The 14,926-nt window shown below is 45.1% G+C and overlaps 3 protein-coding genes across 3 annotated transcripts; 2 read left to right on the forward strand and 1 right to left on the reverse strand.

The window, feature by feature from the left end:
* Positions 1–4,447: 4,447 nt before the first annotated feature.
* On the forward strand, positions 4,448–6,251 carry LOC308296948 (tubulin alpha-1B chain-like; the record flags this gene model as incomplete). The annotated part of the gene is made up of 3 exons (XM_080740306.1): positions 4,448–4,676; positions 5,021–5,169; positions 5,274–6,251. The coding sequence occupies exons 1-3, from the start codon at positions 4,451–4,453 to the stop codon at positions 6,249–6,251; spliced, it is 1,353 nt and encodes a 450-aa protein (XP_080596432.1). The 5' UTR covers positions 4,448–4,450.
* A 1,556-nt stretch (positions 6,252–7,807) lies between these two features.
* On the reverse strand, positions 7,808–8,245 carry LOC308296632 (NADH dehydrogenase [ubiquinone] 1 alpha subcomplex subunit 13-like; the record flags this gene model as incomplete). The annotated part of the gene is made up of 1 exon (XM_080739962.1): positions 7,808–8,245. The coding sequence occupies one exon, from the start codon at positions 8,243–8,245 to the stop codon at positions 7,808–7,810; it is 438 nt and encodes a 145-aa protein (XP_080596088.1).
* A 365-nt stretch (positions 8,246–8,610) lies between these two features.
* LOC308297022 (vacuolar protein sorting-associated protein VTA1 homolog) lies at positions 8,611–9,549 on the forward strand (the record flags this gene model as incomplete). The annotated part of the gene is made up of 1 exon (XM_080740402.1): positions 8,611–9,549. The coding sequence occupies one exon, from the start codon at positions 8,611–8,613 to the stop codon at positions 9,547–9,549; it is 939 nt and encodes a 312-aa protein (XP_080596528.1).
* Between the last annotated feature and the right edge of the window lie 5,377 nt (positions 9,550–14,926).

Raw genomic sequence — 14,926 nt, forward strand, 5'->3', positions numbered from 1 at the left:
CTCTGACATCATGTTGCTTCAGGGGCTTTTGTTTATTTCTGCATCTACTTGTCTGCACTTTACATTATTCAAATTGTTGTGAGGTATTGTATTGTAGGCAAAACTAGCTCTTACAGAACTATGCCGTACTTACAATAAAGGTCCACTTAATAAGCTTTTATAATTCATTCGTTTTATCTTGACTTTTTTCCAAATAGAGTAACCAATAACCATTTTAGTTGTTCATTAATCCTCATCACACATCTTTATGTTTTGCCACTGCTTTTCTATCCTACTGGCACACCTGCCAATTAGGAATCCCCACCAAGAGGACCTAACACCGCCATCCTATTCCCATTCAACAACCTTGCTGACAGGCGCCAATCTACAAGCTCATGGTTGGCTATTTCGGTGAAGAGCGGAGGAATTGGAGAGACTGGAGGAAGGCATAAACTGAGATTAATTCAGCTTTCCGGGGTACTGATTGCAGTACAGTATTGATGTGTTCCAAAGTCCTTCTACAAAGATATTGTGATCTAGATGGGTCGATTAGGGGAATCCCTGTAGGCAAATACAGTTTAAAATGTGATTTTGGGCTTGCAATGGAGCAATCTTTTTTAGAAGGTTTTTTAGATAATGCTTATTTATTAGATATATAAGGTAATCGTTTGACAATAACGACTTGAGAAAACACCCGAGGTACTAGACAAGCAGAGGCACAAGGGCTGCCATTGACAAATCACCCAGTGAAAGGGATACACTTTCACCAATTGAATAGTTGAGTGCAAAATGGACACCCTTTAGGAAATAGCCTCTGTTTGCCAAGATCTAGATTTGACCTTCAGCTCCTTAAAGACTTCCAGCTCGCAAAACGCTTAACGCAATGATGATCTGGAAGAATCTGGTTCAAAGTACAGAGTTCAGCTTGATTGCAGATTACGTTCAAACCCTTTGAGGACCGAACTGTGTTGTATTGGATAAAATGACAGTAGGTAACTACTGATATCCAACGGTCAACTCAAATAATAGAACACTGACCTTTTATTTAATTATTTATTTGTTTAGCATGTAATTATCAGTGTCCAATAGGTTATCCAAATAATGCTGTTGTTTTATTTCATTTCATTGGAATAATATAATGCTGTTGCTTTTATTTATTTTCTTTTTTGGGGACACGAAGCGTGGCTTACATCTTAAATAAAATACCTTCCCCTTGTTGAATGTTGTACCGGTATTTTTATTTTGTTAATTTCTTTCTTTTCTATAGACCTTTATTTGTGTTTTTCTCTTGTTGGTTAACTCATACATATGCAATGTTATTGCACTTGACTGATGTAATAACGCTCATGTTTGAACTTTGGGTCAGGTAAAGCGTTTGTGTCATTTTATATTTTAGCTATACAGTGTTTTTATTTTACTTTAGACAGGATTGGTCAAGCTTCATGTGACAATAAATGGTAAGACAGAATTCACATTTATTTCCCAGTGGATTCCTCGTGACTCGCATCAGTGCAACTACACCTACCTTTCTAGTTATGGCCAAGGCAGCCCATATCTTTGTGGCTGGTTCTAGAGACGGGGATCTCCCTGTATGGGCATAAAAGGGTATGGTGTCAGATGTCATAGACATCATAGGATTTGCACATAATGAGTAAGCGTGTCTCAGCTCTCACAGCATATCTCCATATACAGTACATGGATCTCTATATATGGGTACCAGGGGTCTCCATTATATGGGTAACTGGTCCAATATTCATCACTGGCCAGATGGCCAAGACATGGCGTGACCTCGCCCTATAGGCCTTTTAGAGTCGTTTTCCAATTTATTTTGCAACTACAACCTCCTGCAGACAATATGAAGCTACCAGCTCTCTGCTGGTCAAATGTATTGCAGAAAATGACATCAGTCAGACCAGCTGTCATCACATCATCAGCTGTATATGAATGTATGCCCCCTCGCACGCACGCACGCACGCACACACACACACACACACACACACACACACACACACACACACAGCTACACGATATCATTTTGTAATTTTATATGAATGCATTTCTCACAATACATCCTGTTATGAGCTTGTAGAGTTGGTGCCGTGCATGGTTTCCTGTGAATTTGTATGAAAGGGTGAATGTGAATACATTGTAAAACTACCCTGCAAGCCAAATTACATCATGATGATGTTATTTTAACATCCTCCGGTGACGTTCAGAACTAGGCCAGATCACAGCCCATATGGGGATGATCTTGACGTCATTACCAGGACGTCATATGGACTTTTTTGTTTGACAGGATTAGTGTTATTGTTTGTAATGTTAGTTGAAATATGAGCATATAAGGTTATATTCTGGGACATATCTGACTAGTTTTGATATTTATCTGGCCTCGATCGGACCCTCTGGATCTGTCCCATTTCCCATATTCTCCTCATTGGCAACAATTGCCTTCTAAAGTTTGTGCATGCGACTTGATCGCTTATCTACCGATTAGGGAGTCTTACTGGTTAATCCAGGACGTCCGTTTTCGTGGGCTGGATTTATATTGGTTGAAATCAGGTGGTATTTAGGCCAGATCTGACTAGTCATGGATTGACTCGATCTGGCCCCAATCGAGACGTGTCACTAATTGGTCCAGGTCCTGAATGCGTTATAAATTGCAATCCATAACTGAGCAACAACAGTCTTAATGAAAAACTGAAGGAATAGCTTAAACATTCACTTTGAAGATGTCATCCCATATTTTCTAAATTGAGTGATTTCATCAACACTGTCTACAATTCAGTATCAACCAATGGCTGATGACTACAGAGCCACTCCCCAGCCAATCAGTGTCCTATAAAAAGAGGAAGGAAGTTGCATCTGAACCTTTCAAGTGAGGACCAAAGCTGTGATCAGGTCTTCATTTTCAGTCACAACGGGCATCTAACAAAATGGTGAGTTGCTGCTGACTGTCTTTATTAACATCCAAAACTAATGATGCATAGTCTGTGCATCTATGTAGATCACAAGACTACTTGTGTCTACATGTGTGAACCAATAGGACTTTGCAGCACTTCTATGTTCTGTTGTAGTAGGGGGGTTTGCATGACCATATGTTGTATATTTAAAATGTATCCAAACCAAGACCCTTAAAATGAACTGCATGTAAACATGCACACTGTAGATGTGTTCATCGGAATTTGTGACGTTGCAGCCATATCGACATGCTAAATATTTGTAGCCTATAATGTTTCTCTTGACATGTAGTTTGTGTTGAGCTCAAACCCTGGTGTATCCATGTTAGGCTAAAGTGTAACTAATGTAGCTAATGTGTAAGCAAAAATGGCTGATCTAAAGCTCTTAACACATTGTGAGCTTGTATTTCGGCTATTCTGTTGTTCAGCTTGCATTTTGGCCATTTTGACTTACAAGCTTATTTTAGCAACACCTTCACAGGTGTTGGCAATGCTACAAATTGGGGTTCTTTTCCAATGAATATAGCAATGAGCCAATGCACAGCCTGTGACTGTGTTGGCTCACCAGGGACGTGCAGAGAGTATTAGAGAGGCAGGGGCTGATATTTCTAAAAGGGCCTTGTGGTGAAGATATTGAAAATAGCAGACCTCCAAGCTCACAACGTGCTGCAACGCGTTGTGAGCTTGGAGGTTGGCTATTTTTGGCACTTCATAACACACTAAACTAAGCATAAAAAAGGCAATACTGGAGATGTGGTGTGGATATACACAGTGTGAATGCTGCCTTCAGGTATGGCATGTAAAGAGGGCGTTTGCAATTCTTCCACCTAGTAAAAAACTGCATTTGTGGTCTAGAGGGCACTTTTACAGATAGATTTGATGTCTGAGTGCCTGTGGCTCACTACACTCATTGGAAGTACTCATTTGTAGCATTGCCAACACCTGTGAACTTGTTGCTAATGGCTTGCAAGTCAAAATGGCCAACTTGCAAGCTCAGAAATGTGATTTTATAGATCAGCCATTTTTACCATTATTGGTCCAACATGGGGACACCATGGGTTTGTTTCTAATTGGTTTGTTAAACTGTGATTATCAGAGTCTGCATTTCCCCCAAAGAACATAAATGTGTAATTCAGTCTGACTAGAAGTAAGGTCAAGGATAAACCTATAGGCCTACCTGTGCTCGTTGGGATTTCCACAACATCTTTTCTTAACCAGTCATGTAGCCCTGTAGACACAACTGTCTTGCCACCAATTTTCAAAACTGTCTACAGTGTACCTCAAGATGAAACCAAAAACCAGATGATAGACACAGAATAATACTAGAATAATGCGTTTTAACCAGTTATCCTGATTGGTTAGTTGCTTCTGGACACCATATGATTTCTGAACCAATGACAGCTTCTGACAGATTTTTTTTGGGGGGGAGCATTTAACCCATTGCTGACTGAATATAATGAAATGAAAGAAACGCCAACTGCATAATATCACCTTTAACATTACCCTCCCTTTCTATGCAGCGTGAATGTATTTCCATCCATGTTGGCCAAGCTGGAGTCCAGATTGGTAACTCTTGCTGGGAGCTGTACTGTCTGGAGCATGGCATCCAGCCTGACGGCCAGATGCCCAGTGATAAGACCGTCGTAGGCGGGGACTCCTTCAGCACCTTCTTCAGCGAGACTGGAGGAGGAAAGCATGTCCCCAGAGCCATCTTTGTTGACCTGGAACCCACTGTCATTGGTCAGTTAAACCATTGACTAATCCTTTGCAACTTTACTTAGTTTTTGTCTCATTCCAGAGTCGAAAATCCAAATTTGTCTATTGAGGTTAATGGGAGACGAGGTTCAAACTTTCTTGAACCTGGCTCAAATTCAATCAGTAGGCTCAGCGATTACACTGCGAGTTGTTTTGGAGTTATAGTTTTGCATTGGTTTCCTACTGCGGCAGACACTGTCAGTATTGAACGCTCAGGAATGATGCAAAAACTAAAATCTTTATACTGTAAGGCTTCGTGGGATGCCGTTTTCCTTTAATGAAAATAAGTATGATTTACCAACCGTTTTCTTTAAAACTTCCATTCACAGATGAGATCCGTTCAGGAACGTACCGCCAGCTGTTCCACCCTGAACAGATGATCACAGGAAAGGAGGATGCAGCCAACAACTACGCCCGAGGACACTACACCATCGGCAAGGAGGTCATTGACCTGGTCTTGGACAGGATTCGCAAGCTGGTGAGGGCCTTAATGAGTCTTTTTAGCAAACCGCTTAAATTCAGCGTTAACTGATTAAAGGAAAGTCTTTTTTTAACTGATTAAAGGAACGTATTTTTTTTCAGGCTGACCAGTGCACTGGCCTGCAAGGGTTTCTCATCTTCCACAGCTTCGGTGGTGGCACCGGCTCGGGGTTTGCTTCCCTCCTGATGGAGAGGCTCTCTGTGGACTATGGGAAGAAGTCCAAACTGGAGTTTGCCGTCTACCCGGCTCCCCAGGTGTCCACGGCTGTAGTGGAGCCCTACAACGCCATCCTGACCACCCACACCACCCTGGAACACTCAGACTGTGCCTTCATGGTGGACAACGAGGCCATCTTTGACATCTGCCGCAGGAACCTGGACGTGGAGAGGCCGTCCTACACCAACCTCAACAGGCTCGTCAGTCAAATTGTGTCTTCGATCACCGCCTCCCTTCGCTTTGACGGAGCCCTGAATGTCGACCTGACGGAGTTCCAGACCAACTTGGTGCCGTACCCTCGTATCCACTTCCCTCTGACCACCTACGCTCCAGTCATCTCCGCAGAGAAGGCCTATCATGAGCAGCTGTCTGTTGCCCAGATCACGAACGCCTGCTTTGAGCCGGCCAATCAGATGGTGAAGTGTGATCCCCGTCATGGTAAATACATGGCCTGCTGTCTTCTGTACCGTGGAGATGTGGTGCCCAAAGATGTCAACTCTGCCATCGCTGCAATAAAGACCAGACGCAGCATCCAGTTTGTGGACTGGTGCCCCACAGGCTTCAAGGTGGGCATTAACTACCAGCCTCCCACGGTGGTTCCTGGAGGAGACCTGGCCAAGGTCGAGAGGGCCGTGTGCATGCTCAGCAACACCACAGCCATCGCCGAGGCCTGGGCTCGCCTTGACCACAAGTTTGACCTGATGTATGCCAAACGGGCCTTCGTCCACTGGTATGTCGGCGAGGGCATGGAGGAGGGGGAGTTCTCTGAGGCTAGAGAGGACATGGCCGCCCTGGAGAAGGATTACGAAGAGGTGGGCGCTGAGAGTGTCGGGGAGGACGACGAGGAGGGGGAAGAATACTAGGCCACTCTTGTCTTCTGGTTTGCCATTGGCTGGAAGTTATGGAATGTGTAGAAAAGACTTTGATTTTCTTTCATTTCTGGGATTTGTCTCACTTGTGATTAAATGTAATGGGTGTCACTTTTAACTTGTGATTAAATGCAATGGGTATGAGCAGTCAATTTGTCTTTGTCCTTAATTTGACTAGTTTATAAACGTTTTGTCTTTTCCCTTTTGAGGCCCAGCTGAGCTTCAACTAACCCTTGTCAGTGGTACTCAACTGGTGAAAAAATGCTTGTACTGTATCAGTGAAACCTGGTTAGTCTTGATTGTTAAAACTTATTGGTGTTGGATATTCTATTATATTATATTCAGTTTAACAGATTAGATCAGTTTCCCTGGCATTGGGACCAATTTGTGTGTCGCAAGTGAAATATGCCTTTCAATTATTTCAAAAGCTTTCAAAGAAATCGCCAATTCTCAATTTAAAGAAATCCCAATATTTTTCAAAATTCCATTAAAGTACATTAAGGAAGTAAAGTAGTGAAAATGGCTGATCTACAATCTCACAACGTGAAGTTTGGGATTAGATTAGATTACCTTGAATAGCCATAGTATTGTAATGGCTAAATTCAACCAAGCAGCTTTCAAACCTTGTTTAAAGACCCCTATTTGTTCTAAACTTGTTGCCAGGGGCAAAAGCTTCAAAACTTAAATTCTTTTTGAAAAGCTTAAATGTATGTATTGGCTCGCCCTATTCGCTAAGGGCGATTGGTTTTGATAGCACATCAGTAAACTGGATGAAATCCTACCAGAGGGAGCTGTGAGGTTCCTCAAGGAAATAGTAAATCAAAAAACAAGATTTTTGGGAAAAATGTCCACTTTTGTCAACAAAAGTGCCCTCCGGACTCTTGCTGACTCTTGACCATGCTAGCACCTCCAGCTACATCAAAATGCTACTCAATGTGTCTCATGGCATAAGATGCAAAAAATCAGTCGGCTCCATATTATGGCCACACAATGGGGAATGCATATACTGATGGCATTGGATGCGTTGTGAGCTTATAGATCTGTTTCTTTTTGGCAAAGTTTGAAACAATCACGATTCTGTATTGATTTGAAATCATGATGCCTACTACACATACCACCTTTCGTGTATGCGGCGTATCGTCAATGACTGGGCTGCAGGCACGTGCACACACAGACATCAAAGGGGGCTTGAGCCCTTGCCCTTTTACCCATCTGTACAAAGTGCCATCCAGACCATGAATGCAGTTTTTACTCTGGTGAAAGAAATGCAAATGCCCTCTTTCCATGCCATACCTGAAGGCAGCATAGAAGAGAATTGCCTTGTCCAAATTCTCCTGAACTTGAATGCCGCATCTCATGTTGAAAGAATTGCCCTCTCTGATAGAAATCAAGCATCGAAAAGAGCCGACCTCCAAGCTCACAACGCGAAATTTAGAAATGTCAGCCCCTGCCTCTCTAACATTCTCTGCACATCCCTGTTGGGCTGCAACATTTGTTTTACAAGATTGTCTTGTTACTTGCAGGGGAGGCCACATGGAGGCTGTGGTCTGCTACACGTACCAGCGGAACCCGAAGCGCTCGTGCAAGAGCTCCTCGCGGGGCCTGAGGTTGTACAGCTCCTGCGAGAGCGGGGGCACCCAGCGGTCCGTGTGGAAGACGCTCTCCCCGACCTTCCAGCCCGGCACGTCCTTCATGACGACGGCCTCCTCCTCCAGGTTCTCCCTCAGCATGCGCAGCCCGCGCCGGTCGTGCTCCGCCTGCAGCAGCGGCATCAGCGCCACCCTGGCCTCCAGCTCCTCCACCTGCAGCCTCCGCCTCTCCCTGTTCCAACTGAACAGCCTCCAGTAGCCGAACAGCATCAGGCCCACTCCCACGCCAAACATGCTGTAGCCGGAGAGCCCTCGCTTGGGCAGGTTTCTCTTATAATCGATGGGGGCGTAACCTCCCGGAGGAGGCATGTCCTGCTTCAGCTTGACGGACGCCCCCATTTCTTTCCCCCAGCCTCCAAATCACTTGTTTTTTACGCCGTCTAAGAGAGTGTACCCGTGCACTCAGAGGTAATCTAGCAAACCCCTGGACAGATCAGCGACAAAGTTCTTGTGCGCCAGTTACAGTAAGTACCTTCACACTAATATTTCACATAATACGTCTGACATCACGTCAATGACAACCAATGCAACTTGAGAGAGTTGGGGAACTCCATACATGGGCAGGCGTTTCAACCAATCAGCTTGGGAGAGTCCGGGGACCTCCATTTATGGGCAAGTGTTTCAACCAATCTGCCAGCAAGAGTTCAGGATCTGAAATAAAAAGGTTGCATTCATTCCAGACTTTATAAATAGATATATAGATCATGGCCCTACCGCCCCAGCTCAAGGGCATTCAACAATATCTGCGCACCGCACAGGAGCATGAAAATCGGGATCCAGTCGTGTCCTACTACTGTCGTCTGTATGCTATGCAAGCGGGCATGAAGTTGGACAGTGAAACACCAGAGTGCCTAAAGTTCCTTGTCAAGCTCATGGACCAGCTTGAGTCGATGAAGAAAGAGCTGGGCGGCAACGACTCCATCAGTCAGGAGGTGGTGGGGAACGCCCACATCGAGAACTACGCATTGAAGCTGTTCCTCTATGCCGACAACGAGGACCGCTCTGGGCACTTCCACAAGAACATGGTCAAGGCCTTCTACACCGCCAGCCTGCTCATAGACGTCCTCACGGTATTCGGGGAGCTGTCGGACGAGAACGTCCAGCACAGGAAGTACTCACGCTGGAAGTCCTCCTACATCCACAACTGTCTGAAGAGCGGAGAGACGCCACAGTCCGGGCCCGTCGACGTGGAGCAGGATGAGGAGGCGGACGAGTTGTATGGTGCAGAGGGTGGAGCTTTTTCACCTCCCGGGCCCTCATATGGAGGTTCCCTCGCGGGAGAATCTGCTCCTCCGTATCCCCAGGGCAACCAGGGCCCGGCCCCCGACATTGGCTTCAGCATGAGTTCGGGATCCGGGGCGGTCTGGCCCAATCCGACCAATTACAACGACATCCACCTCCCACCACCGGGGGGTGCCCACGTGCCAGCCAACACGCCTGGAGAGTCCTTCAATCTGGTGCCCATGGACAGATCTGTGCCCCCTGTCAACCTGGGGGGCCATGTGCATCTCAGGCCAGAGGACTTCGCCCGGGCCCAGAAGTACTGTAAGTACGCCGGCAGTGCCCTGCAGTATGAGGACGTCCCCACTGCCATTCAGAACCTGGAGAAAGCCCTGCAACTCCTTACCACGGGCAAAGAATGAACCCCTCTTTTCTCTTCATTCTCTACCACTCTCTCCATCCATCCATCCATCCATCCATCCATCCATATCCCTTCTATGCCTTTTCATAGGGTTCGTTCTCTCAAACCGCCAACCCAACCTCTCCCACAGCACGGTCACTCTTATATCAGTGATTCTCAACCTTTTTCATTTCAAGGACTCCCTGTTTGGTATGCAAAAGGCCACAGATCTACATTTCATACCGTTTTTTCTCTACTCTGCCACTCCCATCTATATTAATTTACCTCTGAGAGTGCACAAATGGGATCAAACGGATACATGTATGCTCTCCCAGAGTTACAGACCTGTAAGGGTCCATTTTGTTCCCTGCCTTTCCTGATTTATCCTCTGGATGCCCCTGGGAGTTCCTGGACCCTATGTTGAGAACCACTGCTCTACATAATCCTGTCGCTGGAAGACAAGGAACAGACAAACCGCAGTAATAATGTAGCCCAGTTTGCATGCGTGCACTTGCATAATGCAGCCACGCAAACGTTTGGTCTGTGGCTGCAAGTCTGCAAGCACATTGCACATACGTATTTCTTTTGGCAAGCTAGAGGACTTGTCTAGGTCCAGTTGCAAATTGCAGACAGCAGGTCCTCTTTTATTATTTGTATAATCTTTTATTTACAATCTTTTATTCATTTATTTTAGCTGTTTATTATTGAGCGGTGCTCCTGGAACAGGAGCTACTGTATAGCTCCTACATTTGGCGTTGTCCCGACAGGGTCCCAATGGCCAAGCTTTGCAGGATGCGTTGTGATTGGCTAGTGGGACACTTATGAAATTATCTCTTAAATAAGTAGCACCCCTCACTTCACACTAGATGTGCTTTTCGACTAGCAAAGGACCGGTTCGGGTTCTTTCTCCCGCCTATGGGATGAACCAGAGGTGAGCTTTTCCACCAAGAACCAACAGGAACCACAGAATCCTTGGTTCCTCTGGTTCAATCTGGTGGAAACGCAAGCCGGTTCGCAGCAGGTTCGCAAGAACGAACCAAGGTTCCAAGAAAGTTGAACGGCACTGGTTCTTGAACCAAGGTTCTTTTGGTGGAAAAGGCCCCTATAGGTGTAAAAATGTATCCGGGCTCTGAAGTGTGGCCTAGATCTGGCCTACATTCTCACACAAATGGCTCAAGGTTTTGTCGTCACATCACGTATATCCCGCCTCATCCCAAATTAGCCAGATTTAGCAGGATGCTTAACGACATTAACTCATAAATACATCAGGCCTACATCCTTTCACAAACAGTTTGTTGTCCAGTCCAAAACTGAGGTAAAACGTCCTCTAAAATGTCAGCGCTCAAAGTTTCTTATACGCCGTTGAACAAGCTTCAGAGGACGCGTTGTGATTGCTTAGTGGGACGCTTGATGAAATCAACTCATAAATAGCACCCCTCACCAAACAATAGGTGTACAAAACGCCCAATCTCAAAATATGTCCGGGCCAGACGTTGGTTCTGAAACCTGGCTTGCATCTGGCCTAGATTTGTCCTGCATTCTGGCTCAATGTTTGTTGTACGTCCAATCACGATTCAGGATGGCAATTTTATCACTATGACATCACAACATAAGTAGCACTTCACACTAGGTTTGATTGTTTAATCATACTCAGGCCTGTACCAAAATGTGATAAAATGATAACCCTGCAAGCCTAACATTACCTTAGATCAGCTTACACAGGAAAGCCCTTAAACTAGTGTTTAGAATTATTGAGATGCTAAATTAACTCCTTTTGCTGGGGACCCCCCCTTTATTTGTCATAAAGAATGTACTGCAGGCTAATATACAAGAGAGGTAAATTACAGTATGTGTGCCCTATATTTGAATCCTTGATGACATGCCTGCCAGCCAATCACAAGGCTGGAACAACTCTGACGTCAGTACCGCCAAAGATAAAACCTTGTTTTCGAGGGAAATCTGGTTCATTTGCAGTTTGCAGTTTGCAGTTTCGTTGCTTGAGCTACAGATACTTCAGGTGCTTCACATCTTGACATGACCCTGGAGGACGAGGTCAGGACTAGACTTATACTCAACTATCTTCCTCAGGATGATAAGGTACTAGGCGATGATGATGAGCTGCTAGGTGACGATGATGAGCTGCTAGGTGACGATGCTGAAACGGCAGCTGAAGCCTCGCTAGCTACCCTCACGCCCGCAGAGATGGGCAGCACTGCGACTCAGTCTGACCAGGAGCAGCCAGATGCATGTACAGAAGACTGTAGCTCTCAATCTCAGACGGTGAGCTTCAGGGAAATGAGGAAGAAGCTGAGTCCTTATGCTGCAGAGTTTGTACCTGGGCAGCCCTACAGCGGACGGGGTGAGGCTGTGAAAGCGAAGAGGCCCGCCCCTCTTCACTTTGATGTTTTCGATAAGACCGCGAATGACAAAGAACCGAAGAACCAGCTGTGTCCGCGTGCCGCTGCGCTGGGCAAGTGCGGCTACGAGCGCAGTTGCTCGTACCGTCACTTTGAGGTGTGCGACATGTGTGGCCTGCAGGTGCTCCACCCCATCGACAATACCCAGCGCGCGAAGCACACCAAGGCTTGCATCGAGGCCCACGAGAAGGACATGGAGATCTCCTTCGCCATCCAGCGCAGCAAGGACATGACGTGCGGCCTGTGCATGGAGGTGGTGTTCGAGAAGGCCAACCCCAGCGAGCGCCGCTTCGGAGTCCTCTCCAACTGCAGCCACTGCTACTGCCTCCGCTGCATCCGCAAGTGGCGGAGCGCCAAGCAGTTCAAGAGCAACGTCATCAAGTCCTGCTACAGGTGTCGAGTCACGTCCAACTTTGTCATTCCGAGCGAGTACTGGGTCGAGGACAAGGACGAGAAGCAGAAGCTCATCCAGAAGTACAAGGACGACATGGGGAGTAAACCGTGTCTATATTTCGACGAGGGCCGGGGGAATTGCCTGTTTGGCTCAAACTGTTTCTATAAGCACGCCTTCCCGGACGGTAGCCAGGAGGGAGAACAGTCCAGCCGGAGATTGGCGGAGTCCATACGGAGCTCGAGGCAAACAGCTCAAAGTGAACCCGCCGCCCCCGCTCAGGACACCTCCTCCGAGAACGAGATGTTGTACATAGACATCGTGATGATATCTGTGGCCTTCACGTGTTTACTGTTTTTCCTTTTATTCTTGTCCGCACAGTCTTGCGATGTCGTCGTGACATAGAATCCAGATATATGAACGATGTCAGGCTGCCGTTTTTGAAAGCTCCAATGAACGTGGATCTCGGACGTATGTCTTCAGTTCAGATCTACATTGAATTTCCTCATTAGAAATGAAAGTTAAATGTTTCAAAATGTATATTTTGACTCTGATCGGGCGAGGTTTCCTCTGGACACACAGACAGATAGGATCCTCTTCTAGAGACCATCTTCCATCCCTAGAGAAACGGTGTAGAAACCTAACTTATGATACAGGATGTTTCATGTAAACACTGATGAGTAACCTACAGTAGTACGTCTATTCATTTTTGTTCACATATGTGTTCTATATTTGTTTGAAATATTTAACTTAAATCTTTATGAAGGCATGCCAGTGTGTGTGTGTGTGTGTGTGTGTGTGTGTGTGTGTGTGTGTGTGTGTGTGTGTGTGTGCATGCGTGCGTGCGTGTGTGTGTGTGTGTGTGAGACTATAACGAACCTTGATAGAGTCAAAGTATTATTTTCTCATTGGTTAATATGAGGGCTGGATGCAAACAGGCAGGACAGGCTAGTAGTGGTCAGACAGGCCATCCCCACAGTGACCACAGGTCTGACTACCTGCAGCAGTGTGTCCCAAACTGTTATTTTCGGTCGCGATTCCTGCAAATAAATGTTCACTTTTACCCCCCAAAAAATAAATAACATTATGGCAAAAGATTTTACAAATTATAAATATATATATAAATAAATGAATAAATCAAAGCATGTCAATGGAAGTTACAAAAAAAATCTAAAATTATGTCAGACATACAATACAAATATCCATATTTATAAAACAAACAAACTAAAGAACTAAAAAATTTGAAAATGTAAGACAGTGAATGTTGGAGATCTACAATCATCTATTTTCATTATAATATAACAGTAAATGGACTGCATTCATATAGTGCTTTTCTCTGGCGCGCTTTACAATGTATTTCACGTTCACCGACACATTCGGTGAATGTGAAATACATTGTAAAGTGCATGGGATTCACAGGCTGATGGCAGAGGAAATGGTCCTCCAACCTGCTCATCAGGAGCAGGTTTTCTTGCTCAAGGACACTTCGACACGCAGTCAGGAGGAGGTGGGAATTGAACTTGGAACCTTCGGATTCCAAGACTGCCGCTCTACCTCCTGAGCCACTGAAGAATGTTTGTAGGCTATATGCGCCATATTTTTGCCCATGCCTTGCCCCTTATCCCTAAACTCTTTTGCCATGTTTTACTATTTTGAAAAAACATTTTTTACTATTTATAAGCTGATCTACAAGCTCACAATGTGTCGATGTAGATCGGCTATTTGAAGTATTTTAAAATTTTCAATTCATATTTCAAAATGTACTTGTAAAATTGGCAATTTGTCATAAAAATGTACTTAAAGTACCAAAAGAAAAAGCACTCATCATGCATTATGTCCCATTTCAGGTTGTCAAATGTATACAAATCTTTTGAAAACAGCAGATCTACAGCATTGTGAGCTTGTATATCTGCTATTTTCAAATGGCACATATTGGAACGCCATATATGGGCATAACTATACTCTGACGTCATAGTACAAGTACAATACAAATCTAAAATCCAATCAAGTACAAAATAATGTGTGAACTAATAAGAACTAACATCATCACTATCTGACCCAAAATATCAGCTTGTTGGACTAAAGAAAAACATAAGTAGACATTATCATTCAAACAGCAAGTCGGGAACGGAAACTATTCATGTGAGCACAGTTCATTTGATTTCAACAACACAGTCACCTTGACTCCCTCCTATTGCGACAGTAGGTCGCAGTTAACCATGAGAACCGGCACATCTTGTCCGTACATCCTTTTGTAACGCCTGTAACGCCTCAATTTTGCTAACATTGTGACATCACGTGACATCACGTGACATCACCTCAGCAAAGATCAAACCCTGGATATCCATACATGGAGACGACTGGATCATCATGATGCCCTGTTAGGGCAACCACACTAATATAATCCCTTTTATGCCCATAAAAGGGGACAAGGACTGAGAGACAGATACTGACACGCACGGACGCGTGAAGGGGGTCTCACAGCACACGGTTGGTTCGACAGACAGGGATCTCCATATATGGGAAATGGGCATGAAAGCGATTGTATGATGTCAGACGTCATAGGACTTTCACATAACGAGTAACCGAGT

Source organism: Nannobrachium achirus, assembly GCF_963921795.1.
Source record: "Nannobrachium achirus genome assembly, chromosome: 13".
NCBI classification, from domain to species: domain Eukaryota; kingdom Metazoa; phylum Chordata; class Actinopteri; order Myctophiformes; family Myctophidae; genus Nannobrachium; species Nannobrachium achirus.